The 25,821-nt window shown below is 61.7% G+C and overlaps 3 protein-coding genes across 18 annotated transcripts in view; 1 reads left to right on the forward strand and 2 right to left on the reverse strand.

The window, feature by feature from the left end:
• Positions 1–20,763, forward strand: part of PC (pyruvate carboxylase) — a 97,217-nt gene extending 76,454 nt beyond the window's left edge. For 7 of the 8 annotated variants that reach the window (XM_045893206.2, XM_045893202.2, XM_045893201.2 and 4 more), the window contains 14 exons: positions 1,143–1,261; positions 3,547–3,709; positions 5,951–6,133; positions 15,964–16,108; positions 16,464–16,553; positions 16,643–16,864; positions 17,323–17,479; positions 17,988–18,228; positions 18,347–18,596; positions 18,795–19,039; positions 19,124–19,303; positions 19,380–19,628; positions 19,922–20,062; positions 20,155–20,763. In XM_045893206.2, coding sequence (XP_045749162.1) covers positions 1,143–1,261; positions 3,547–3,709; positions 5,951–6,133; positions 15,964–16,108; positions 16,464–16,553; positions 16,643–16,864; positions 17,323–17,479; positions 17,988–18,228; positions 18,347–18,596; positions 18,795–19,039; positions 19,124–19,303; positions 19,380–19,628; positions 19,922–20,062; positions 20,155–20,403 — 2,634 coding nt within the window. In that variant the 3' untranslated portion in view covers positions 20,404–20,763. The remainder of the gene's footprint in view (positions 1–1,142; positions 1,262–3,546; positions 3,710–5,950; positions 6,134–15,963; positions 16,109–16,463; positions 16,554–16,642; positions 16,865–17,322; positions 17,480–17,987; positions 18,229–18,346; positions 18,597–18,794; positions 19,040–19,123; positions 19,304–19,379; positions 19,629–19,921; positions 20,063–20,154) is intronic. The other variant, XM_064576111.1, reaches the window with a different exon arrangement.
• LRFN4 (leucine rich repeat and fibronectin type III domain containing 4) lies at positions 9,111–13,202 on the reverse strand. 3 transcript variants are annotated; one of them, XM_064576112.1, is made up of 3 exons: positions 12,289–13,202; positions 10,477–11,932; positions 9,111–9,954 (listed from the first exon to the last, which is right to left on the reverse strand). In XM_064576112.1, the coding sequence occupies exons 2-3, from the start codon at positions 11,823–11,825 to the stop codon at positions 9,393–9,395; spliced, it is 1,911 nt and encodes a 636-aa protein (XP_064432182.1). In that variant the 5' UTR covers positions 11,826–11,932; positions 12,289–13,202; the 3' UTR covers positions 9,111–9,392. The 3 variants fall into 3 exon arrangements, with proteins under 3 accessions (XP_064432182.1, XP_045749167.1, XP_064432183.1); XM_045893211.3 differs by having other exon boundaries at positions 10,477–11,835; positions 12,289–13,199; XM_064576113.1 differs by having other exon boundaries at positions 10,477–11,790; positions 12,289–13,195.
• Positions 20,764–22,548: 1,785 nt separating the features above from the next.
• RCE1 (Ras converting CAAX endopeptidase 1) lies at positions 22,549–25,821 on the reverse strand. 7 transcript variants are annotated; one of them, XM_045893214.3, is made up of 8 exons: positions 25,487–25,821; positions 25,247–25,349; positions 25,064–25,147; positions 24,733–24,811; positions 24,050–24,217; positions 23,850–23,921; positions 23,519–23,581; positions 22,549–23,218 (listed from the first exon to the last, which is right to left on the reverse strand). In XM_045893214.3, exons 1-8 carry the CDS (start codon positions 25,669–25,671, stop codon positions 22,983–22,985), a joined length of 990 nt encoding a protein of 329 aa, XP_045749170.1. In that variant the 5' UTR covers positions 25,672–25,821; the 3' UTR covers positions 22,549–22,982. The 7 variants fall into 7 exon arrangements, with proteins under 7 accessions (XP_045749170.1, XP_045749169.1, XP_064432184.1 ...); XM_045893213.3 differs by having other exon boundaries at positions 23,519–23,636; XM_064576114.1 differs by having other exon boundaries at positions 23,519–23,686.

Raw genomic sequence — 25,821 nt, forward strand, 5'->3', positions numbered from 1 at the left:
AGATTAAGAAACATTATGAAGGCATTTCTTCTCATTCATTCTCGACCGTCCCCGGCATCCCATCTATTGCCCCCCATTGAATCCTCAGGTCCTCCTCTGCCAGTCTTCGCTCTACTGGGCATGGAGGCGGGAGATGGCATACTGGCTCCCCCAGCAGTGACCTGCCCCCCAGGCCTGGCCCGGAGACCATCTGCCATGGCCAGGCCTGTAGCAGGGGTCCCGCTGTCTGTTCTTTGTTCAGAAGAGAGCCCACCCCCTCTCAGAGTCCAGGCACCCTGCCCCCACCCCGGCCTCCCCTTCCCGGGGCCCCGAGGGAGAGCATCTTCTCAGATCTGCCTTCCCCAGCAGACGGGGTGGGCCCTGGTCCTGCTCTCCTTCCAGAGCTGTGCTCCCGCAGACCTCTCAGGCAGCAGACGATTCTGTGACCTTACCGGCTGAAAGACTGGGGCAGCTCTCTGCAGAGAGGTTTCAGCCACAGTTAATATGAGGCTTGGTCAGGCTCTAGTTTAGAGTTGACATTTGGGTTATTTCATATGAGGAGTAATCTTACCTGGAGCTGGGTCTAATTTATTGGCTTATTAGGACACGTGTCACTCTATAACAGATTTGAGGGAGCTAACTGAAGTCTGTTTTGTGGTTCTGGTAGGACCAGAGTGAGACTGGAATGAGGGTTGAATTTTGCATTAGAATCTTCACTGTTGGTTCCTCTCAGCGGACACCTCTTTGGGTCATGGCCAGAGGTGGTGACGAGTAGAGCAGAGGGGAACTTTCTGAAAACCCTCTGAGAGTGAGGAGGTCCAGCAGAGGCCGGGGTAGGTGTGGCTGAGAGGGTGCTGGGATGCTGTCCTCTGGAGAGAGGGTGCCGAGTCTGGGGCGCATGGCAGCTGCTGAATCTTGCCCCAGACAAGCCGGTGCAGCCACCAGAGGCTCAGGCGGAGTCCTGGGGAGCCGGCCAGGCAGGGGCCCAGCTGTGGGCTACGTGGGCTGCGGGCATTCGCCCCGGGGCAGGGCTGGTTGTGCTGTCCATTGGGGCAGGGCATGTGGCGGTCTGTTCCTTTTGGAACCGGCCCGATGGCTGAGGCTGAGCCAGAGTGGCTGCCAGGCCCCATCAGTCGGGCCCCACTGATGCGACCGCCCCGCAGGTGGGCTACGAGAACGCGGGCACGGTGGAGTTCCTTGTGGACAGACATGGCAAGCACTACTTCATCGAGGTCAACTCCCGCCTGCAGGTGGAGCACACTGTCACCGAGGAGATCACCGAGTGAGTGGGGCGGGGGCAGTGGGGGCGGCAGCCTCTGGGAAGGGGCAGCTTCCAGCTTTCTGGTGAAATCCATGTCAGCGGCTCCTGGGGAGCTCAGCGTATCTGCTAGAGAGCAGTCAGGGATCTAGGTACTTACTTTTTACAAAAATTATTATTGGAAAAGCATTACATGTGGGGCGCCTGGGTGGCTCAGTGGGTTAAGCATCCAACTCTTGACTTTAGCACAGGCCATGATCTCAGGGTCATGGGATAGAGCCCTGCATCTAGCTCTGTGCTGGGCATGGAGACTGCTTAAGATTCTCTCTTTCTCAAAAAAAAAAAAAAAGAGAGAAAGAAAAGAAAGAGAAAGAAGGAAGGAGGGAAAGGAAAAAGGAAAGGAAAGCATTATATGCCTATTGTAAGAATTAAGGAGCAAATAAAAAGATTGAGAACTCCACCCTCAAAACCAGGATCCTGAGGCGGCTCGGGCCGGGTGTGCCGGGGGAAGGTCTCATCTCCAGGGTTTCAGATGAGGAGCCGGAGGCTCAGGGCAAGAGAGTTGCCAGCCCAGCGCAGCATTGCTTGTGCGTGCTCTAACTCTCCTGGTTTTGTTCCATCTTTATTTATTTTACCATATAAATAGTTTGACACAATTGAGATGTTATGTGTAGAATTTCTATTCTACTTAATTGAAAGCATCCTCCAGGCCACTGTTCTTTCTGAAACTGTAGGTGTGTGTTTCATAGCTTAGGTACATGGCCCTCCATTGCTAGACACTCAGGTCGTTTCTGGTTTTTGCAGCTCGTAAGGGTGGCCAGTTACCATCTTTGTGCCTAGCTCTTTCCCTTCCCCTCTGAAGGGTTCTGGGGATAGACACTTTCCATGTGGTTACCTGAGCGAAGCCTAATCAGGTTTCCAGATTGCTTGTATCAGTTTGTTCTCCCATAAGCATTGAGTAGAGACACTTAAAAATCTGCCCATTTTATAAACCATTCAGTTGTTTCAAGATCCTATTTTGAGCCATTTAAGTGTGAAGCCCTGGCTTTGGGCCAGTCCACCTCACCCTGGAACTTTTCTGACAGTTTGTTCCTCCCCCGACCCCCACCTGAGATTGAGGATGCTGTGGGGGCGCCTGCCTTTGCTCAGCAGGTGCACAGAGGCTTCCAGACTCCTTGTCCTCTCGAGGTAAAGGCTGAGTTGAGGTGGACGCCTTGGCTTTGGATTCTGGCTCCATGAGACTTTGCCCGATTGCGCCGCTGTAAACTTGTTGTTGATCTCAGGCCTGCCACAAGCCTGCTGTGTTAAGGGTGGAAGTCTGTGCTTGCTCAGGAGTAGGGGTTTTGTGTCAGAAAGACACAGACCCCACAGACACAGGGTGCAGGTTCCTCCCCGGCCACTATCCACGCAAAGCTTGGGTGAGCTGCAGCCTCTCTGACCCTCAGGCTCCTCCTCCTCTGATAGAAATGACAGACTCTCAGAGCATCATCGTGGAGATCAAGCTTGAAAAGAACACAGCCTTAAGTCCGTGGTGTGGGGATACAGGGATGCACGGTAGTCGTCCTCACTACTGTGAAGTGCTCTATAGGACACCGGGGAAAATCTGCTAGTGCCGTTTGCAGGCTGTCCCTGTCACAAGCCTCAGTGACAATACATTTAAAACCTTGAGTTTTTTTGGTTTTTGTTTTTTTCGAAATCTGTCGCTGTCCTTAGGAGCATGGCAGTCAGTGAGGCTGAGCTTATAAAATCATGCACACTTGTAGAGTTCTGTGCACTAAGATCTCCTCTGGGGTGGGGTCTCGGGCACAAGCCCAGCCACCGCACAGATCCCGGGAGGACGGCACCCTCCCCGTGGCACATCCCCTCGTGGACCCTCCCAACGGCTTGTGTTTCCCATTTCAGCAAGCCCCGTGGTCACAACCCCGCTCTCTTGCAGACCGCCCCCTGCCTCTGTCGGGGTGTAGTGCGTACCGCTCTCCGCATGGAGTGTCTGAGCCTTCAGGTCCGGCTTCATCGAGCGAGGGTTTGGGGGAGGCAGGAGAGACCCTAGGGAGAAAGTAGGGCAGAGTATGGGGAGGGGCCGTTTGGTGGTGGGTACCAGAACAGGTAGATGCAAATATTCCAGTTGGCCCCTCTCCGGCTGCCACCTCCTTATTCAGACTGCCTGGAGTTCCTGACCCAAGTGGGCACCGGGCAGGGGCTGCTGGTCTGGTGGGAAGGAGCGGGTGAAGAGTCGGCAGGCAGGGGTGGGGACCACCCTCCTCATCCATCCCCTGCCTCATGTTCCGCTCCTCCCTGCCCCCCTGCAGTGTGGACTTGGTCCATGCCCAGATCCACGTGGCTGAGGGCCGGAGCCTGCCTGACCTGGGCCTGCGGCAGGAGAACATCCGTATCAACGGCTGTGCTATTCAGTGCCGGGTCACCACGGAGGACCCTGCGCGCAGCTTCCAGCCGGACACTGGCCGCATCGAGGTACGTCAGACTTTCCACGGAACATGCCCTGGTCTCGTGGGCGGGGAGACCCTCCTGTGGGCCCAGAGGGGCGAGGGAACCCTCGCTTGGGATGGCTGAGGGTACGCAGGAGCCGGGCTCTGTCCAAGAGTAAGGAGAGAGCATTCCAGGGGGAGACAGCCATGAGCACAGATTAAAGAACCAGGGAGTGAATCGTGTGGAACAGGGAGCAGACCAGCTGGGTGGAGCCAAATGTAGGGTCCCCAGAAACGAAGCCCAGGCCCTCGATTTTGGCTTCTTACGAGAGCCCAAGGACAGAGCAGTGGCCTCTGTCCTGCCTTCGGTCTGAGGGAATGTGTTGGCAAGGCAGGACCCAGGGGTTGCTGCAAAGGACTGGGGCCCAGATGTCCCAGTGGAGAGGACAGGCTGAGCGAGGCGCCCATTATGGATCAATGCCGCAGTCATGCGGCAGGGAGAAGGTGGAAGGCAGGGAGGAGACCGGATCGGGGCCGCCCAGGGCTGGGTGGGCAGACATGGAGGTCGGCCCTGCCGTGCCTCTGCCCCCGGGGGTATGTCCTGCTCCCCCTCTCTTTTCTCAGCACAGACAGCCCTCCCCCGCCCCTCCCCACTCCCAGCCTCTGGGCCTGCTTGGGGCAGGCGCCCTCTGAACCGCTGGGGTGCCTGTCCCCTGGCCCTCTAGCTCACGCTGGCTCAGAATACTTCTGGAACCTTCAGCAGCACTCCTACCAGCTCCACTGCTTTACTGCTTCCCCATCTGGTCTGAGCCTCCGAAGAAGCAGGACATGCGCGGGAGCTCAGGTTCTGGCCCAGGGAGAGGCCAGGATGATTTGGAGACAGATACTGGGCTTCTGAGAAACAAGTGATGCGGGGAGGGAAAGAGAGGATCTGGATTCTGAAAGTTGCAGAGCTGGGAGGCTTGAGGCAGAGAGCTGCCACTGGAATTCCATTTCTGGAACAATCCAAGTCCATAGGTGGGGGCCAGCCTGAAGGCTGGAGTGCTGTCTAGTGGGGGCCCCTGACTTCTCTGCCCTCAGCGGGGAAGGGGCAGCCCTGCGACGCACCACTGCCTTCCTCCACCTCCACTTCCAAGGCCTGGCTCCTCTGAGCCTGGTTAACCACAGAATATTTTTAGCTGACAGTTCCTGCTCACAGCTGAGCGTTCACCCTTAAATATTTTATTAAGTTCCTTTTTATCGAACATGGGCCTGTGTCCCTTAGAAGCGGAAACATGGTGCAGTGGGTGTCCCAAGCCCCCTGGGCTGTCCCTCCCACTCCCCGTCCTCCTCCCTCAGCCTCACAGGGGTCCCCTGGCCCAGGTGCAGGCTCGCCCTGCTGCGACTCAGCCCGGGCTGCATCACAGATGTTCATGTGTGTACCTGTTACCCCAGACACCACGAACCTCTGTCCCCACAGGACCCTGTCTCCGTCCAGCTGCTACTTGGAACCCCCGCCCGCCCCCATGAGTCTGCCTCCAGGACCCAGGTCCTTCTCTGCCCTGCTTCCCTCTCTGGGCATGCGGGCACGCACCTCATGTCTGGCCCTTCTCCCTGCTCTTAGTATCTTATCTCCTCTGCCTCCCCTCCTTCTCCCTCCCATTCTCCCCTTTTGGAAGGAAGGGAAGGTCGGGGGGGACACTGAGGCCTTCCCCATCCCTTCACTGTGTGTGTTAAAACAAAAACCCCTTGGCCTGCCTTCCCTCCCTGCCCAGCTTGCGTCCTGCAGTGTCCCTGTCCCCAGTCCAGTTTTCCTTGTTTGTCCGCCCCCTTGCCCAGCAGGGGGCACACACCTCTTTTAGCCACTCACTCTGGTGCCTGGCATGTGGTGGGCACAAATGTCTGGGGGGATGAATGAATCTGAGAGGCAAGAGGGTTGGTCAGGCAGGCGGGTGGAAGGTCGGGCGGATTCGGCCCCTGCCTGCCCAGGGCTGCTCTCCGTGCTCTGCTGAGCTCTGGGCCTGTAGCCCTGGGGCTGGCCAGGAAGGTCCTGTCCTGGACCCTCTCTTGCCCCCTCCCCTGCCAGTTCCTCTCGGGGGAAGGAAGCAGTGACCGTGTGGCACCCAGAGAAGGCGGGATGCCCCTTGTTTCGCTGGCGGAAATGAGGCGGAACTTTGCTAGCAGACTTGGCGCCCTTGTGCGAGGCCCGGCGCCCTGCCACATTCCCACACGTCCAGCCTGGCCCGGGGGCCGCATCTGGACTCCTGCTCCCGGCCCAGTTCCTGACTCTGCTCGCCTCTGCCCGCAGGTGTTCCGGAGCGGAGAGGGCATGGGCATCCGCCTGGATAACGCGTCTGCCTTCCAAGGGGCTGTCATATCCCCACACTATGACTCCCTGCTCGTCAAAGTCATCGCCCACGGCAAAGACCACCCCACGGCTGCCACCAAGATGAGCAGAGCCCTTGCCGAGTTCCGAGTCCGAGGTGTAAAGGTGAGAGGCTGTCGGCCCTGCCTGCCTCCAGGCGCTCTCGGGCCCGCCCCAGTCCTGTCCCTTGGCCGCTCTGCCTCTGCTGGGGCCTGGCCCCTCAGCTGCCCTGGGAGTGGGCCTGGGCTCCTCAGTGCTCAGGGGGGGCCTCGGCCAGAGCCAGGAGTCTTGCTCCGGGGAGCCCCACGCTCCTTCTTGCCCTTCTTAGGTGAGATCACCTGGAGTCTGTGTTCAGCCCACATATTACAGGCCTCCCTTCTGGAAGTTCTGATCCCACAGGTTGAGGTGGAGGCCCCAGAGCCTGCGTTTTGAATAAGCTGTCCGGGTAGTTCTGAACCCCAGGAAAACCCTGGGTGAGAGAGCACAAGCCTGTGTGGACAGGGTCACTTTCCATAAAATGAGCCCCCTGTCTGCCCTCACTGCCCTCATCCCCTGGCCTGGCACATAATGATGTCGTGTTGGGTGCCTTTGGGACCGCTGGGAAGGGAGGCTGCAGCTGGAGGCCTGAGCCAGGGCAGAGGGAGGCACGGGGCCCAGCTGCCGGGCAAGCACCTGAAATGCTCGATGGCCTCTTGGTTCCCCGTGTGCGTAGCTAGAGACGAAACCACAGCCACGTGCTGTCTTGTCCTTGAGGCCAGCACTGCCTACATACCCGTGGGCATCCCCTGGGCAGATGCTGCTGGCAGCCGCCCTGTGGCACAGGAAGAGCAGGGAGGAGGGCTCTGCCTTTCGTGGGTTGTGCTGCCCGGCCCTACCGTGCGGTGGCTCTGGGCAGGCCTGCGCCTCATCCTGTCCTGGGAGTGTCCAAAGGATGGAGCCCAAGGCAGGGGATGCCCTCCTTGGCCTGCCGTGCACGCTGTGCGCTGGGGCCCTGGCTGACGGCCCCTTCGTGTCACTTCCTCCTGGCTGCCTCCGGGCCTGCCTGGGGTCCGGGCTCGGTCTGTGGGGTCAGGGCCTGCGGGAGGCACTGTCCTCTCACCCGCTGACACAGCTCTGTGATGCGTCCTGGCAGGGGCCCCGAGGGAGTGCAGAAGGCTTTTGAAAAAGCACTTGGGAGGGAAAGAGAGAGGAAGGGAACCTGCGGGGCCGGTGCTGGGTCAGCTGTCTCCTCTCAGGCCCTTGGCCCACCTCCGAGGGAATGGTGTTCCCAGGGTGTCGGGGTCTCTGTGCTCTCCCATGGGAAGCCTCAGGGCTCCTGGCCTGGGGGCTGTTTCCTGCGCATGTACAGAGATGTGTTGTGTCGTCCTGTGTTCAACCTGCTGCTCTCTGAGGGGTTTTTTCCCCAACTAGGGGAGCTTTTGGGGCCGGGTGGCCAGCACGCACCATGACCCTAGTGTGGAGCCCGACTGCCCCACCCTTCACCCGCCTGTCCTTGTTGCTCTGTCGGCCTTACTGGTGCCCCCCCGCCCCCCGCTGGCCCGTGCCTGTGACCCCCCGGGCCACAGGACCTTCCACCTGTCCCCCAGCCTGGCAGGCTCATGAGGACCCCCTGCCTTAGATCCCTGAGGGCAGAGAAGGGGCCACGGGGCCCACAAGGAGGGAAGTGGGAAGGCCAGCTGCGGGACACATGTTTCTGGTTCCGTGGGGCATCAGAGTCCTCCCAGATGTGCACCCTGATGAGGCCGCTGGCTCCTGCCACATCTAGCGCTTCCCGCACCTGGCACCTGGCAGCTCCTTGCTCCTTCTCGTCTCCCCTCAGCCCCGTGCCACCTCTGCCTTCTCCCCACGGCCCCTTGGAGGGTTCATCCTCTCCTGCTATTCTGTTGAGGACCTTGTTTCATTTATTTAAACCAGGATCTCTCTTGGGCCACATCCAGGTATGTGTTCTGTGGCTGGGCGGGCAGGCGCACGAGTGTGTGAACAGTGTGCAAACCCACCAGAGTGTGAGCTTGGCCAGCACACACCTATTGTGCAGTTCTCCCGGGCTGCCCGTTAGAGCCACGGCGGGCCTCACACACAGACGCCACGCGCCCCTTGGCACAGGTACGGTGGCCGCCACAGTCTGGGCACCATCACAGGCCAGTGTCCGCCCTCCGCAGTGGGGCCCAGGCACCTGCATGTTCTTAAAGCGTCGGTGGGGGGCGGGCTGCCAAGCACCGTGGAGAGCCACACGTCTGCAAGCATTTGTGTCTGGAGCATCATTCCTCCCAGCTGACGCTTGGGAGCCGTGATTGTTCAGAGGCTGGCCAAGGCTGTGCCCGGGGCCGGAGGCTGACAGGGATCTTGGGTCGAGGAGGCAGAGCAGGGCAGTGGCCCTGCGGGTGTGGGCACCCCCCTCCTGCCCCCGTGTTAGCCCCTCCAGTGTCCAGCAAGGGTTTGACTCAGTCTTTCCAGACAAACCCAGAGCAAAGCCGTGGGGGGCGGGAGGGGGGGCGGGGAATCCATGGAGCAGCTGAGAGCTCAGGGCCTCTAGCCCTGACGAACCTTCCAGAAGGTCTTGGGTTAATAGCAGAGCAGTGGGATTCCAAGCCTTTTCCAACTCTTCTGGGATAACATTTTACAAATCCAGAAGATGCCCTGGGAGATGGTGAATGAGGCTGTCCCCAATGGAAGCCATGAGGACTTTCCTACTGAGTTAGAGTATTGCCAGCCAAGGTCCGTACACCCTGAAGGGCTGTGCCATGGTCCCCTTGCCCCTGTTGCCACTCTGTGCACCCTGGCGTCCATGCCTCCACGAGGATGTCACATCTTGTCCACATCCTGCCAGGAAGGGGTGTTCTCTGCACTTACAGACGCAGGCTAGGGCCCAGAGGGCTCAGGCACAGCCCTTCCCCTTCTCGAGGGGCTGGTCCAGCTCACCTGGGACAGGAAGCACCAGCCCCAAGCACCTGGCTGTTAGAGGAGGCTGAGGGCACCCTGGGCTGTTTGGGCCACCTCTGTGGGGCTGACAGCCCCAGGCCTGACCCTGTCCTGTCTGTGCCTCTGCTGGCCCACGTTCCCCGCCGCTCTCAGGGAGCCTAGCCGGATAAGTCAAGGCTAGCACTGAGGTGTACCCAACAATTTTATTATAAAGAAAAACAAGACTCCCGCTTGGTGGCTGCAGCCCCCTGCCTCGGTGGCTGTGAGCACCTGTCGGAGGAACGCGGGTCTGGAGGCCAGAACCAGGGAAAGGGCCCCCTGTCCTGCCAGGTACAAAGGGGGCCTGAGGTACCAAGGGTAAAATCAGGAGGGGCTCCCAGGCAGTGCTGACCCACCGGGCCCCGCAGCTGCCCGCCCCACGCCCTCTGCCCTGACCCCGGCTCGCCCCGGGCCGCCTCCCTTCCCATCACACCACACTCTCCTCCAGCTGCTCCGTGCTGCCCCCAACCCCCCGGCACCCTGCCCCAAGCAGCCCCCCGTGCACAGAGTGGCTCCTCCGGGCCCAGGCCCCTCCAAGGCGCCTGGCGTAGCCGTAGCACCCGCCGGCGTCTCCCAGGTCCAGGGAGCAGCTGCGTTGTGGCCGAGGTGGTGGGCTCCTTGGCGGGTGGGCCTTGGGAGTGGGGCTGGGGCCTCCATTGGTCTGGGATTGGACGTGGCTGAGCTTGAGGGGAAGGCGGCCATTCCCGGCCCCCCGGCCCCGAACCAGCAAGGCCACAGTGAAGACCAGTAAGGCAGCCACCAGCACGCCCCCCACGGCCACGGTCAGGGTCCCGCCCAGCACGTGGGCCTGCAGGGCGTGGCACAGGGGTGCAGCCGGTAGCGTGGAGAAGTGGGCACAGCCCAGCAGCCTGGTAGCTGTGAGGTCGGAAGGCCCAGCGGCGGGTGACAGGGCCAGCAGGCAGAGGTCATAGTCGGCACCAGGGACTAGGTGCTTCAGCAGGAAGTGGTGGCTGGAGGCCGGGACAATCCTGCGGGCAGGGGTGGGTGGTCAGAGCCTAGCTCCAGGCTCTGACCCCACCCCCCACCCTCACCGCATGCTCCCCAGGGCCCAGCTCGGGACACTCCCCTCCCCTAGGGCCACTTGGGCCTCGTTTGTTGACTCAAGAAGGCAGAGAAGCCAAGGCAGGCATGCATGTGTGCAGCTGGGGACAGAGCACGGGGACGGACGGGCGTGTGAGTGTGTGTGTGGACGCACAAGCCCAGGGCAAGCCAGGGAGGCGGTGCAGAGTCACAGGGCCAGAGCCAGAAAGAAGACGTCCGCATGGCCCAGGCTTGTGTGCCCCCGCACAGAGACCCAACACCGGCTAGCCTGGACAGAGAGCTCCTGGGGCACCCCCACCTCTCCCTGGTGCCTGCCCCTCCCCTGCCCCTGCAGGCAGCTCAGAAGCTGAGGAGGGGTGTGTGGAAGTGGAGTCCGGGAGGGGTGGAGAGGGGCCCAGACGGCAGCTGGGAGCGAGGCTGGGGCTGAGGGCTGCAAAGTGCCTCCTCACCGGTAGATGAGGGTCTCGTCCTCGCTGCTGTTGTACTGGATTTGGAACATCCACACGGGGTCTGCTGGCCGCCCCGGCCCCCAGCTCACCAGCCCTGAGGTTGCGGTCACTTCCGTCACCTGCACAGCTGGCTCAGACTCTAGTGTCCCCTCGCCCTCGGCAGCAGTGCGGGCCGAGGCAGCAATGTCCGAGGGCCCCGGGCGGCCCCCCTCCGCGCTGCCATTGCCGCCATGGGGCAGGGCCAGCACCCGGAGCTCCACCTGGGCTGTGGCCTCCCCGGCAGGGTTGGTGGCAATGCAGGTGTAGCCCCCGGCATCCCCAGAGCCCGTCACCCCAATCTCCAGGGTCCCGTTGGGGAAAGCCCGGGCTCGGGAGGAGTTGCCAACCAGCCGGTCATCGGGGCCGACCCAGTGCATGGTGGGCGCGGGGTCGCCAAGCGCCCGGCACCGCAGCGTGGCCCGCTGGCCCTCCAGCACCCAGAGGCGCTGCGTGTGGCGCGCAATGAGGGGTGGCTCGCAGGAGAACTCGCCCTCGGGCACGGCCCAGAAGTAGCGGCCGGCCAGGCCCGGCGGGGAGGCGCACGTCTCCAGGTCGTCGGGCCGCGCCAGCCGCCGTAGCCACAGGAGCTCACAGTTGCAGTGCAGGGGGTTCCCGCTGAAGCTCAGCACCAGGGGGGCGGGCGAGGCCTCCGCGTCGCGGCCCCGGGAAAAGAGCGGGTCGGGGGCCAGCGTGGCCAGGCGGTTGGAGGTGAGGTCGAGGCGGGAGAGCTGGCTGAGCTGGGCGAAGGCGCCCGGGGGCAGCGCGTCGATGAGGTTGTGGTCCAGGTTGAGGGTGTGGAGGGCGGGCATGGCGCCGATGCCAGCCCAGGGCACCTGCCGCAGGTTGTTGTAGGACAAGTCCAGGTCCTCCAGGCTGTCCAGGAAGTCGTCGAAGGCCCCAGGCGAGATGCGGCCCAGCTGGTTGCCGCTGAGGATGAGGTGCTGCAGGTTGACCGGGCCCCGGAGGCTGCCGGCGCCCAGCTCAACCAGCCTGTTGCCATCCAGGTGCAGGGAGCGCAGGCTCTCCAGGTCCCCAAAAGCGCGGGCCCCGATGCGGGTGATGGCATTGCGGGACAGTGTCAGGTCCACCAGCCCCGTCATGTTTCGGAAGTCTGGCGGCCCCAAGGCCTGGATGAAGTTGTCAGCCAGCCGCAACTCCACGGTGCGCCGGTCCACGTTGGGCGGCACAAACAGCAGGCCTCGGTGGGCACAGAGGGTGCTGAGCGACTCGGACAGGTTCTGGCAGACACAGGGCAGTGGGCAGGCGGCCGCTCCACTGGCCAGCAGCAGCAGCAGGAGTGGGGGGGCCATGGTGAGCGCCCTGTAGGGAAGGGCCAGAGCCCAGGCACAGGTGGGGCGGGGGCGGGTGCCCACTGTGCCCGCGGCCCAGTCCCAAGGGCCAGCTCCCAGAGCCTGGCCTGGGGGGGGGGGGGGTGTCAGGGTCAGAGGCCCCAGGGGCCCCCCACCCAGGGCTGAAAGAAGGCTGGGGCCTGCAGGGCCAGGCCCCCCAGACTAAAGGTCACATTTCCCAAGCCGGTAGGGGGGTCCTGGCTCTGGGGACAAGGTGCAGCATGAGGCAGGAAGCGGAGGTGGGCACTAGAGCAGGGAGGGTCCCGGAACTTCCTTTCTCTGGCGTCTCCAGGAACCGCCAGCACCCTCCCTCCGCGCCATCCCCTCCCCCGCCAGGGAAGGCGCCCTCACCCCCCCAAGCCCCTCCCGTGGCCCGTCGCCCCTCCCTGGCCAGCCCCCGCTGCTGTGCCCCGCGGCCCCTCACCTGGTGTCTGTAGCTCAGGGGGCGCGGGCCGGCCTCCCCGTGGGCCTGGCCAGCCCCCGCCGACTCCAGGCGGCTCTCCCGCGGGGGCGAGGCCAGGAGCTGACCGGCCGCCCGCCGCGCGCCCTCCTGCCCATGGCGCTCGGGCCCGCGGCCCCGGCTCACTCGGTTCCCGGCACCTTTTCCCGGCGGCTCGCGGCGGCGGCGGCGGCGACAGGCAGGCGGGCGCGCGCCGGCGAGCACGCGCTCCGCGGACACGCACGTGGAGGGCGGACAGGGAGGGGCGCACGGGGATCCACCCGGGCCGGCTGGCTCCCGAGGTCACGGGGACACGCGGCCACCGCAGCGCCCACGGGTGGCTCCCGGTCACGCCCGAGGCCCGGGCCGGCGCGGGCCCGCCGCGCAGTCCCCCGGCGCCGCCGCAGCGCACTCACCCTGGCACAGGCGCGCGCGCCCCCGGCCACCCTGGCGCCCCGGCATCCTGCACCGCACGGGCGCCCGCCGCCGCTGCGCGAACCGTCACTCTGCAGACAGCCAGACAAAGCGCCAGCTCGCGGGCCCCTTCACCATCTCCCAGAGACGGGAGCCTTTGTCACATGTCGCTGGGCAGCCTCCCCAGCACACCCACACATGCCCACACACCCACACGTCCCCGCACCCACAGGCAGGGCCGGGCGCAAACCCGCACTGTTGTTGGGACCCTCACAGACACACGCTGAAGGTCATAACCGTTCTGCATCACCGAGTCACGTGGAGGGTCCCCAACAGGCACGGGGCCTGGGGTGGGGGTGGGAGTGAGGGGCTGCGGCGACGCCCCCGGCAGGCCGGCTGCGGGGTGGGGCGGAGAGGGCTCGGCCTCCGGGCTGGCGCCGTGCCCCGCCCCTCCCTCCCCTTCCCGGGCTGCCTGCCCCGCCCGGCGTGCTCGGGAGCCAACCGGTCTCCGCCTCCGGCCCGATTGGTCCCGCGCCGCGCGGTTTCCCGGCAGGCCGGCGGTGGCACGCTGTTTGAAGCTGTGCGTCAGTGGTCCTCGCCGCGCCGGCAGCCCGCCCTCCCCCCTCTGTCCCTGTCGGGCCGTCTTCCTGGGAGAGCGGCCCAGGGTGAGCTCGTCTGGGCTGAGAAAGGGCTCCCGGCGGGGGTGCGGTGGGGGGAAGAGTGCCCTTCCCGGCTGCCTCCCTCCGAGGGCCGGGGCTTGGCTGGGAGCGCTGAGTGCTCGGAACCAGGTAGCGCGCTCTGGTTCTTCGGGAAACAAGGGGAGTCGCCACTTCCTCCAGGTATCTCGTAGTTCTCAGGCTACCTGGACACCCCCCACCCCCGTCCCTTTCCCTTCCCTGCAGACATGATGCCTAGGGGCTGGGTGGGCCAGGACCCCTGGGAAACGGAATTCTGATTCTGCCTGGTTCAGCAGCTTAATCTTAGGCAAGTTATTTAACCGCTGAAACACTTGACTCATCTCGGCCGAGGGGTATTAATTACACATAGTCACGTGCCTCATAGGGCTGAGAGGAGAGATGTAGCCTGTGAGGGGCGCAGCCACCTGGCAGCTGGAAGTCGTTCCTAACTGTTGCCACTCCCAGGGCCTCAGCTGTTGCATTTGTAAAATGAAGGCACTGGATTCTAGCCCAGGTCAACTCTGATGCTCAGAAGCATGGGATATCTCTGCCCCTGTCTTCACCTTCAAGAATGTTTTCATTCACTCTAAACAAACCAGTCTACTAGCATCCATCGCAAGCCGCTCTGTGCTGAGAGTTGGGGTACATCAAGAACCAGATGGGTCTGGTTCCTGCCCCCACCGGGCCTCACAGTACATAGGGACGACCGATCCCCCACAAAATCACAAAGGGGGAGGGGCCTACAAATAGGACATGTAAGGTGGAACAGGGGAGGCCTCTGAGAATCCCTCTTAACCCTGTGTGGTTCTAGGTTTTTTAGATGGCTTAAATTGGTTTTATCTTCTCAAATGCCATGCCTTGGTCCAGTTGAAATGTCCCTTTAGGAGGGGCAGGGTCTAGTCTCAGGGACAGATAGGCAGATCTGTCACACCAGAGAGGCATGAGGCAGTGTTGGTTGGGTCCCACTCTGCAATGACTGTGGGGGAGGCACCCTTCGCATCTGGACCTCCAGGTGATAGGAGCGCGGGGTGGGGGGGAGGGACACAGGTAGAATTTCTCAGAGTGGCCGCAGGGCCCAGCAGCATGAGTCCCTACTGAAGTTGCCAACAGAGGTCATGAGTGGGTGACACGGGATGCCTTATCTGAAGTGACAGCCATGTGGTCACAGGCACATGCACGCTCGAATTCCACCCACGGGGCCTGGCAGTCATGGGACGTGGCTCCATGCTGCCTTCCAGGCTCCCTTATGGCCTCTAGGTGGGACTTGGCCAGCTCCAGCTTCATGCTGTCTCCCAACAGTTCAGTGAGCAGAAATGACCCTTGTGCACAAAGCAGGTGGACACAGATACATCGGACAGCACCCCTGCCCCCAGAATGCTCCCAGGGCTCCCAGGTGTAGGAAGAATGCAGACAAGCAAAAGCTGAGGCCTAGGGAGGCGCTTTCCAACAGCTGATCCCACAGAAGCCTACTTAAAAGGGGGGAGGGCCCGGCTCTTGTGAGGGCAGGAGGTACAGACAAAGGCCTTCCAGTTCAGACTTCGAGGAAGCGCCTACCAGGCCGGCGCAGACGTGTGGCTGCGTGAGAGCACAAGGAAGTCTGGTGTGGCTGGAGGGGGCCGTGACTTGGGAGCCTGGCAGAAGGCATGGCCTGGAGACAAGGGGTCGTAGAGTCTAGAGATGGCCATGGTAGAACCACCTGGCTTGACCAGTGACACAGGAGTGGGTATTGGGGGTGATGGAGCGTAGGTTTGGGTAACCGGGTGGACAGTGAGGCACCGAGCAGAAGGCAGAGGAGGACTGGGTGAGGGAAGCGGACTTTGGACTTGATGAGCTTGTGTGAGGGCCACACAAAGAGAGGTGCCCAGGAGGCATTTCCACTTTAGGGTCTTGGCTCTGGAGCTGGCTGCCCAGGATGGGGCCACCCAGGGAGAATGTGCTGAGTGAGGAGAAGAGGCCCCGTGACAGCTCTGAGAACTCCATCCTGCAGGGGTGAGAGGAGCCCCCAGTGGGGATGGGGAAGAGGAGAGCAGGAGGTCCTGGAAGCCCAGGGCACCAATGCCCAGGTGGGAGCTGTTAGCAAGTGCAGCGTGGGAGAGGGCCCGCAGGAGTCAGCCACCAGGATGGAGCTTAGTGAGGATACCAAAGTGTGGCTCTTGGGGGCGGAGGGTTGCAGGGAAGGGGGTCGCCGAAGGTAGGGACATTGGTCAAGAAGCACGGCCGCTTTATGTCACGGTGCCGTGGGAAGGGCCTGACCCGTTTTCTGGGCTGTGTGGAGGGGAGGTACTTAATTTCCAGGTCCCTGAGGAAGGAGGAGGTGATTCGGCACATGCTCTGGGTGAGCAAAAGGGGAGGAGGTGGGCTCAGCCCCCGAACAACTTAGGGGACTCTGCCAGGATAGGGGGTTGGTGAGGAGATGGGGAAATGTCATCCCACAGGGAGGCCTCAGACCTCAGCCTAGTATCCTAGGGAACGTGGGGGGAGCTATGCTGGCCCAGGGTGGCACCTTCAGCCTCTTCTTTCCCCAGCCATGCTACACGGTGACACCCTCCCACCCACCTCTGTCCTGCAGACCAACATCCCCTTCCTGCAGAATGTGCTCAACAACCAGCAGTTCCTGGCAGGCACCGTGGACACCCAGTTCATCGATGAGAACCCGGACCTATTCCAGCTGCGGCCTGCGCAGAACCGGGCTCAGAAGCTGCTGCACTACCTCGGTCTGGCCCCGAGATGGCCCTTCTCTCCGTTCCCAGATGCCTTGCTCCTGGCCCCCTGCCTAGAAGAGCTTCCTAGCACCCACTGTCCTTGCTCTCGTTTTGGTCCAACACCCTCCTCCTTTGCTTCACCCTCCCACCTTGCCCACCTTCCTTGCTCCTGATCTTAGAGATGCCCCCTTTTCCGTCCACGTGGCCCTCAGTAGATCCCACTGCTTGGACCCAGGAGGCCCTGGCTTTGGAGAGGACTGGGGATCCTGGAGGAAGCCCTCATCACCAGGCCCGTCCACTGTCACTTCTGCCCTCAACTCAGACTGTCCCTAGCCCTTCCTGATCCCGCTACCCACTCTCTCCCTAGGTCATGTCATGGTGAACGGCCCAACCACCCCAATCCCCGTAAAGGCCAGTCCCAGCCCCACAGACCCTGTTGTCCCTGCGGTGCCCATAGGTAGGTGAGATTCATTCTGCCAACTCGGGGAGACAAAGAGGAGGCTCTGCTGCCTGAAGGATGGGTGCTAATGCCCAGCTCTGCCCTAGGCCCACCCCCGGCCGGTTTCAGAGACATCCTGCTGCGGGAGGGGCCCAAGGGTTTTGCCCGAGCTGTGCGGAACCACCAGGGGCTGCTGCTGATGGACACGACCTTCAGGGATGCCCACCAGTCACTGCTGGCCACTCGTGTGCGAACCCACGATCTCAAAAAGATTGCCCCCTATGTTGCCCACAACTTGAGCAACCTCTTCAGCATAGAGAACTGGGGAGGTAGGCTGGAGGAGGGCTGGAACGTGGGACAGCACCTGGAAGGAATTGGGTATCCAGTGTAGCCCGGCCCCCGGCCCCCGGCCACTCCGGAGGCTAGAGATGTTAACAGCGAGGAAGCCAGTGAGAAGTGAACAAGGCATGGTGTTCATTTGTTCAGCAGCGACTGGGGCCGACTCCGGGCGCGCCTCACGGAGCTGAGACCCTGGTAGCTCAAGGTCTGTTCGTTACGGCACAGAGAGTTGGTGGCAGGACTGTGAAAGGGGGCACAGAGGACACTGATCCTGAGCTACCCTGAGAGCAGCAAAGGGAAAAGTCTGCAAGGGCTGGGGCAGGGACGTGAGGGACCTGACGATGCGCGGGATGGGGTGAGGGCTGGAGGCTCAGGCCGCAGAGCTGCAGGTGTGGTGGGGTCCCCGGGGGAGTGAGGGGCTGACCCGGGCCTCTTGGTCCCTGTGCAGGAGCCACGTTTGATGTTGCCATGCGCTTCCTGTACGAGTGCCCCTGGCGGCGGCTGCAGGAGCTCCGGGAGCTCATCCCCAACATCCCATTCCAGATGCTGCTGCGGGGGGCCAACGCTGTGGGCTACACCAACTACCCCGACAACGTGGTCTTCAAGTGAGCCTGGGGTCCGGGGGGCTGCGGACACTGTACCGCAGGGCCCCGTGGGGGCCAGGCCACGCTGCAATGGCCTGCACGCCCCGAGGAGGGCTTGACACCGAGCCTCGTAGCTGTCCCCAGCAGGGGCTGCCATCTGGCAGCTTCATGGAGTGAGGATTATGGTTGGAGACCTGGGAGGACTTCTAGCTCATGGGGCAGTGGAAGCCTCAGGGCTCCTTCGTTCGGTGCTCTCTCTCGCTCAGACTGTCACTCTTGCAAGGAATCTCCAGCTGATCCTTCTGACCTGGGCAGCCTGAGCTGCACGGTACAGATCGACTAGGGCAGGACGGCTCTGCTGGAGGCCAGATGCCTCTGGGGTGACCCTGCCTAGCCCACACTGGGGCGCCCCCCCCCCCACACCACTGGCTCTGTGGGTCCCGCTCCCCCTGCCAGGCCAGGGTCAGAGAAGGATGTGCGGGGCGGGGAGTGAGATGGGATTGACCCTTGGGCTCTCCTACCCACGCAGGTTCTGTGAGGTGGCCAAGGAGAACGGCATGGACGTCTTCCGGGTCTTTGACTCCCTCAACTACATGCCCAATCTGCTACTGGGCATGGAGGCCGCGGGCAACGCTGGTGGCGTGGTGGAGGCCGCCATCTCCTACACCGGTGACGTGGCCGACCCCAGCCGCACCAAATACTCCCTGCAGTACTACATGGGCTTGGCCGAAGAGCTGGTGCGGGCTGGCACCCACATCCTGTGCATCAAGGTGCCTGGAGCCCTGCACCCCACGCCAGGATTCCCCCAGCCCCTTGCCCATCACCCCCCCATATGTCCCCCTCATCATGCCCCCTCCTCACCGCCTTTCTCTTGCCTTCTTGCCCCAGGACATGGCAGGGCTGCTAAAGCCGACGGCCTGCACCATGCTGGTCAGCTCCCTCAGGGACCGATTCCCCGACCTCCCGCTGCACATCCACACCCACGACACATCGGGGGCAGGTGTGGCAGCTATGTTGGCCTGTGCCCAGGCTGGGGCCGATGTGGTAGATGTGGCAGCTGATTCCATGTCCGGGATGACTTCACAGCCCAGCATGGGGGCCCTGGTGGCCTGCACCCGAGGGACTCCCCTGGACACAGGTAGGAACAGCGGGAGTCCATGGCCACTCCCCTCACAGGTGTGGTCCTCAGCAGTCCTAGTGGCGTCTGGCCTGTGCTAGAATCCAGATGTTTCCTGACCTTGCCTTCCTCACCCACATCTGAGACGGGGCCTGAGCTGGCTCTGGGGTCCTGGGAGGCCACCTGGGAGCTTAGCGTATTTTCCTGGCCTCCCTGCAGGGGTGCCCCTGGAGCATGTGTTTGACTACAGTGAGTACTGGGAGGGGGCCCGGGGATTGTACGCGGCCTTTGACTGCACGGCCACCATGAAGTCTGGCAATTCGGATGTGTACGAGAACGAGATCCCAGGGGGCCAGTACACCAACCTGCACTTCCAGGCACACAGCATGGGGCTTGGCTCCAAGTTCAAGGAGGTCAAGAAGGCCTATGTGGAGGCCAACCAGATGCTGGGCGACCTCATCAAGGTGAGCTAGGCCCGGTGCTTTTATCCCCGCCTCTGGGCCTCCGTAAGATGCCGAGCATCCTAACCCAGGGGCTTTTCTTCTTAGGTGACACCGTCCTCCAAGATCGTGGGGGACCTGGCCCAGTTCATGGTGCAGAATGGGCTGAGCCGGGCAGAGGCTGAAGCCCAGGCAGAAGAACTGTCCTTCCCCCGCTCCGTGGTGGAGTTCCTGCAGGGCTACATTGGCATTCCCCACGGGGGGTTCCCTGAGCCCCTTCGCTCTAAGGTAGGAAGGCCCAGCACAGTGTGAGGGTGGAGGTTGGGTGCAGGCATCAGACCTGACCCTCTGCTTTGCTCCCCAGGTGCTAAAGGACCTGCCAAGGGTGGATGGGCGGCCTGGAGCCTCCCTCCCTCCACTGGATCTGCAGATGCTGGAGAAGGAGCTGATAGAGCGGCATGGGGAGGAGGTGACCCCCGAGGATGTGCTCTCAGCGGCCATATATCCAGACGTCTTTGCCCACTTCAAGGACTTCACGGCTACCTTTGGCCCCCTGGATAGCCTCAATACCCGCCTCTTCCTGCAGGGACCCAAAATTGCAGAGGAGTTTGAGGTCAGTGGCTCTGGCACCTGTCTACACTCCACCCCAGCACCTCTGCTCCTGCATCCCTAAGGACACCAGCACATCTAGAGCTCCAGGCTTTGGCTTGGCTGTCACCCCGCCTCACAGGCTGTGGGTACCCAAAGCACCCTGGACAGACCAGGAGGCTAGGCCTTTACAAGTGAGGAGCTGAGGCCCAGGGTTGGGGGACTTGCCTGGGACTGGGTCGGGGTGCTGCTCTACCCAGACTTGTGTGTTCTGTTGTCCCCCACCCCCAGCTCTGAGCCTCCGTGCCTTCCCTGCAGGTGGAGCTGGAGCGGGGCAAGACCCTGCACATCAAAGCCCTCGCCATGAGTGACCTGAACCGGGCTGGCCAGAGACAGGTCTTCTTTGAGCTCAATGGACAGCTGCGGTCCATTCTGGTCAAGGACACTCAGGCCATGAAGGTACAGTCCCCCCCGCCCCTCCAGGGCCAGCCAGGCAGTAGGGACGGGTAGGGCCTGTGCCTCATGTCTCCTCCCCTCTGCCCTCCCTACAGGAGATGCACTTCCACCCCAAGGCCCTGAAGGATGTGAAGGGCCAGATCGGGGCACCCATGCCTGGGAAGGTAATAGACATCAAGGTGGCAGCTGGGGCCAAGGTGGCCAAGGGCCAGCCCCTGTGTGTGCTCAGCGCCATGAAGATGGAGACTGTGGTGACTTCACCGATGGAGGGCACTGTCCGCAAGGTCCACGTAACCACAGACATGACACTGGAGGGCGATGACCTCATCCTGGAGATTGAGTGATCTTGCCCCAGGCTGGCAGCCTGGCCCTTCCACAGACACTGCGCTGCCGGGGCAGGCCCAGGCCAGCCAGTGCCCGAGGGCACAGAGGCACGGGACCTCCTGTCCTCAGCTGTTTGTGGCAGGAGACACTCTGCCTGCTGTGGCTCATTCCCCTCCTCCAGCCGTCTGTCTTCTGCCTGCCGGACAGCTGCTCACGTAGTCATCTCTTGCCAAATTAAGGGTCCTCTCCTTGTTGGGAGACTACAGGTGGTGGGCCGAAGGCCCAGGGGAGCAGGTTTAGGGGTCCTATCTCCTGGGAGGAGACCTAGGCTCCAGGTCCGGTCCTGAGAACTTTGCTCAATAAAACTGGCTTCCGCTGCCCTCCCGGCCGGGTCCTGTGCAGCACCGCCCCCCCACCCCCACCCCCACCCCCACCCCAGCGCCACCCAGCAGAGGGACCGGCCTGCCTGCTGGGACTCCCCATGGCAGGGGCAGGTCGGTTGTATCTTCCTCCTTGGAGGGGAGGGAGAATAGGGTTGGTTTCAGCCGCTATGGAGGGCCTGTGGTACATGCATCCCAAACAGGAGTAGTTGTACTGAGAACCTGGGTAGAGGGGTGCTGTTCTAAGCACTGAACACCCATTAACGCAGTGACTCGATCACCCGTTTTATGTAAAGGGAAATGGAGTCCTAGGAAGGTTAAATAACTCGTCTAGGACCCCAGAGCTGGTAGGAGGCAGAGGGTTCACACCCAAGCTGTCAGTGGACTTGCTTCCCAACCACACTGCTTTACTTCCTAAACCCTGGGCCAGCCTCCCACCCCATCAGTCGAGGACTGCATGCAAACAAACAGACGCCAACTTCCAGGAGGTGGGCAAAACCCTTGGATGTGGGAACCTGTGGGTGAGGATTTAGTGGGAGGTGAGGAGTACTGGATTCAGTCTCCGGATCTAAGCCTGCCCGTTCCCATAACCAAGCCCTCGGGAGAATCCCTCACCCGCAGGGGGCAGCAACCCTGCGTGCGTCGCTGCACTGCTGCCCACCCCTAGCCCCCACAGGGAGGGGAGATGGGGGCGCCAGGCACTTCCCGAGCAGGAGCATGAGGAAGGGGCAGAGCACAGCCCAGGTCTCCCAGTCTCCAGGGGACCAGGCAGGCAGCACACCCCCAGCACCACAGCCTAACTTGGGGGGCAGTTTTGGGTTTCCTCCTCTTTGGACCCCAAGATCCCAAAGGTACACTCTAAAACAGGGCCGTGCTCGCCCCCCTCTGGCTTCCCAGCAGCTGCTACACAGGCCAGAGGACAGGGACGCTCTCCACAGCAAGGTAGGTGAGACTGTCATGACGACCTTCTAGATCCAGGTGAATGTAGTGTAGTCACAGCCAAACCGGGGGTGCCCTGGGGAGTGACCGCACACCCATTTCCTTTCAACCACCAGCCTCAGGGGACAGGACTTGGGACCACCTCTTTCAGTCTAGAGCGAGACCTCAAAGCATGATACTCTTTTAAAAGTGAAAGTCCCAGGGGCAAGGGAATGAAAACCATTCAAAAAACAAGAGGAAGGGCAGGTAGAACACTAGAAAGTTCTAAGAAAGAACCCTGAGTTCCAGTGTTGCTCAGCAGGGTCCTTGGTGCTCTCCGGGCTGCAGTCCTTGTTCTGAGTTCCTCCAGGGACCAGACTACCCACAGTGGCAGAGGCCAAGCCAGAAAAGCCTCTACTCCCAGGTGGCTCTGAGCTGGTTCCTCTCCCATTTGAAACCTGTTTATTCTCCCTTGTGTAATGTGAGGCTGGTAGACTTTGAGGAGGTCCTGGTGGAAAGCCTACGGTCGACCCTCTACCCTCTCAGGGGACACAGGTTGGAGGCTCCATCACTGGGGTCAGGGCCCTGGGTTCCGTTCCCTGATCCTGGGAGCCAAGAGGCCCTAGGTTGAGCCGAGTCCACGTGTGGCACCTGCAGTCCCAGGTCCACCTGTGCTAGGACTTGGGGCATGGCTGAGAAAGGAAGCCGCAGACCCGAGGCATCAGAGGACCCCATCCTGTCCTTTACTTCAGGGAATTGTGCCTACCAGGCTGAACTGCCCAGAGGTTAGTGTTCAAAGTAGCCAAGAAAGGTGGCGGGCACACTCAAAAGACCCCAAATAGATTGATTTCCAAAGGTCCAAGGCCATGTTACCCAAGTTAAATCTCTTTAATATCTCAATACAAAGTCCTGATGCAAAAAGACAATGAGAAAACCCTGGGAAGTTGGGGGGAGGGATTTTGTAAATTCCACCCCCGAGCAGCTTTTCAGAGGCAGATGGGGGCAGAGGAGCTCAGAAAAGCAGCAGTCCAAAGTGAGGAAGGGAGTGCACGGTTCCTGGGACCTGCCCCTTGTCCCCTCACTCCCAGCTGTTCCTCAACCTCCTTTGGAGAGGAGCTGCACCCTTTGGACATCTGCTCCTTTCTCTTGGTCCCTGGGATTCAACTAGCTCTGGCTTCAATCCCCTACAAAAATTCCTGAGATCTCGGGGGCCCAGCCAGCTCCTCCCCTGCAGTACCCCTTGGTGGGGAGGGGCTGGGGAGCCCGTGAGAGTTCATTGGAGCATGAGTCAGGAGCATGGGTCAGGAGCACAGGGGAGCCTCTGAGTCCCCTGCCCGCTCCAAAAGCACACAAAGGGGAAGGCTGCCGTAGAGCTTGGGGTCCGTGAGGGGCTGGAGCAGAAGCAGGAAGAGTCCCACACCCAGAGCATAGCCTGCCAGCAGGGGCCGCCTCTGCGGATGCTCCAGGGCTGCACACACGGCAGGAAAGCCCATGTAATTGCAGAAGGAGTGGCAAAGAACCGGCCCAATCAGGTGTCCTAGGGAGGGGAGACAGAGCAGCTTTTGGGGCATCCGCACCCCTTCCAGGGCTAATCACCCACATCCCTGAAATAGGACATCAGTGACCCCCCCCCCACACCACACAGCCTCTGCTCTCTTCCACCTCTCAGACCTCACCAGACTGAAAGCCCTGGCTCTGCCAGTCTCAGACCACAGTGGAAGAAACTTGCCACTCCTACGACAAACAGCGTTCCCATTCTCCCACCCACTCCTGTGGGCCCCTGAGCCCCTTGGCGGGGGGGGGGGGGGGGGGGACCCGTGAGAGACTGAGGACCAACCTGTTCGGATGAAGAGGAAAGCAGTGTAGGCACCGAAGACAGCTGTGTAGGAGAACTGGAACGCTGGAGACGGGGAGGCCTCGAGTGACCACACCTGCATGCTCTTCCTGCCCCAGCACTGCACAACCATCAGCCAGAGACATCCCCTTCCCCGAGGGCAGTGGCTGCCTGCCCCAGGACCTACGGCTATCCTCTACACCCCAACTCCCATGGCAAGGGGCCCTTCCAATACTACAGCCCCTGTTCCCAAGTCTTCCTCCAGAACGGCTATCAGGGACACCCTTACACACCCCGACCCAGGATTGCCCCAGGCAAGCTTTCTAGGACTCACCTGCAGACAAGAAGATGCTCCCCACGCTGCTCTGGCGGAAACGAAGCTGCTCAAAAATGTGGTGAAAATGGGCTGGGAGGAAGGCAAGAACTAGGTCACATTTCTCTACGACTGCCTTATAGGCCGCGCCCTTGCTCCAAACCCCACTTTTGGCTCTCATGCTGGGCACATCTCAACGGGACCAGGTTAGACAAACTCACCAACTCCGAAGAAGAGTGGGCAGGTGAACACGGCAGGGCCCAGGCCAGTGCATGGTGCTAACATGGGCAACATGCAGGCCCGGAATACCAGTTCTTCTGTCAGGGGTGCAATCACTTGGTTCCGCAGCCAACGCATGTCTGTGAGGCAGCGGGCCCAGGAGCGAGGGGCTAGGGAGGGGATTCAGGACCAAGAATCAGTGACTAGCTTTGAACAAAGAGATCCTAGAGGCCCCAAAGGCCCCCCTCCCACAACCTCTCCCTGGTCAAACTCAGATTAGGCATCAATACTCCTGAGAACAGGAAGAGTCAAGCTTCATCATCGCACCCAGCACAAAACAGTTTCAAGAGGCCTGCAAGGAAAGGTATTAGCAGCTGAGGCAGAATGTCCTGCTTGTAAATTCTGGAAACATCAAAATCAGAACTCAAAACCAGCTCTGACTTGAAGCAGCCAAACTTAGAACGATGTTCTTCAGTCCCCACAAGGTACTGTTGCAGCTTCCTAGGGGACTCCCTGGATGTCAGGAACCAACTCAAGGCCATCTGCTACACGTTCCCATTTTACTGATAAGGAAACAGGCATCTCCTACGTCTCGCGTCCAAGTCCTGCCATGAGCCCACCTACTCCCCTTCTCACTGAGCTGGGCTGCCTGTGCCTACTTTTCCCCTCAGCCTTAAGGACTCACCCAAGACAACCTTCAATCCATCTGCCAGATCACATGGGCAATCCATAGAGAGCTGCATCAGTGGGCCCAGGAAAAGGATCTGGGGACAGAAAAACGAGCCATCAAAGGAGAGGCTTAAACCATAATCCACCACCCTTGCTCAGAAAAGACCTCATGAGACTTCAAGCCTCCTGTTCTCAGCCAGGATTTCCCACCCACGCATACCCGAGGGCCAAGGACCATCTCACAATTTCTGCGGCCCATCAATCAAAATACGGACACAATGAAGAAAAAAAGGCCATGGAAAGGAACATCATGCCAAAAACAAGAGAAAAATAAAACGAGCACTCACCATGGTCAGCAGCAGGGGTAGCAGTGCTGCTGGGAAAATGCCCTCCAGCCTGAAGCCCATCAGGGTGAGCAGGGATGTGCCTGGCTGAGCCACAGGAAAGGAGGCATCAGTCTTGCTCTCTCCCCGCTGAAGACCCCAGAGATCCTCCCCCTCTTGCCCTCTGCCCCACCGCCTCCTTCGCACCTGGATGCCTGTGAGTTCTCTCCAGAGTAGCACGCAGAGGGGCGAGAGACTGGACACCACCAAGACGCTAGTGAAACGCCGCTTGATGACGGCAGGATGGTCCCTACGGAGGGAGCAGTAAGTTCTGGGGGCCCACAGCCGCCTCCGGAGAGCGCGGCCCCGCCCCCGGTTCGCCCAAGCTCCGCCCACAGCCCCGCCTCGCGGAGGCGCGGGTTCCGGCCGCGCGCGCAGCCCCCGCACCTGGGCAGCTCACTCTTCCAGACGTAGAGGCTGCCCACATAGGAGCAGGCAAGGCTAAGACAGGAGAACACTGACACCCAGCAGCACAGCCCAGGGCCTGGACCGCCCAGAGCCGCCGACTCGGGCTGCCGCTCCGGCCGCGATACCGACAGCAGGCGCAGCCCATCCCCACCCAGCGCCGCCATCGCGCCCGGACCCGCGGCGCGCACCAGTGACGCGATCCCGCCGGCGCTCGACCCGCGCGTGCCGGAAGCGCGGACGACGTCATCCGGCAGCGCGGGCGCCCCGCCCTGACCCCGCCCCCAACACTGAAGCAGAGGCGGCGCGCGCCGAGC

This window comes from Mirounga angustirostris, unplaced genomic scaffold (genome assembly GCF_029215605.1).
Source record: "Mirounga angustirostris isolate CCGP_5_RB_7025 unplaced genomic scaffold, mMirAng1.0.hap1 SCAF_13, whole genome shotgun sequence".
NCBI lineage: Eukaryota > Metazoa > Chordata > Mammalia > Carnivora > Phocidae > Mirounga > Mirounga angustirostris.

Bases quoted from the DNA above. Each gene is read 5' to 3' on its own strand.
- LRFN4 (XM_064576112.1), bottom strand. From the start codon at position 11,825: ATGGCCCCCCCACTCCTGCTGCTGCTGCTGGCCAGTGGAGCGGCCGCC. The intron at 9,955-10,476 runs GTGAGGAGGCAC...CCCTGCCCGCAG, and splicing joins GACGAGACCCTCATCTACCG to GATTGTCCCGGCCTCCAGCC.
- RCE1 (XM_045893213.3), bottom strand. From the start codon at position 25,671: ATGGCGGCGCTGGGTGGGGATGGGCTGCGCCTGCTGTCGGTATCGCGG. The intron at 25,148-25,246 runs GTGCGAAGGAGG...CCTGTGGCTCAG, and splicing joins GAGAACTCACAGGCATCCAG to CCAGGCACATCCCTGCTCAC. The intron at 23,637-23,849 runs GTGAGTCCTAGA...ATGGTTGTGCAG, and splicing joins GAGCATCTTCTTGTCTGCAG to TGCTGGGGCAGGAAGAGCAT.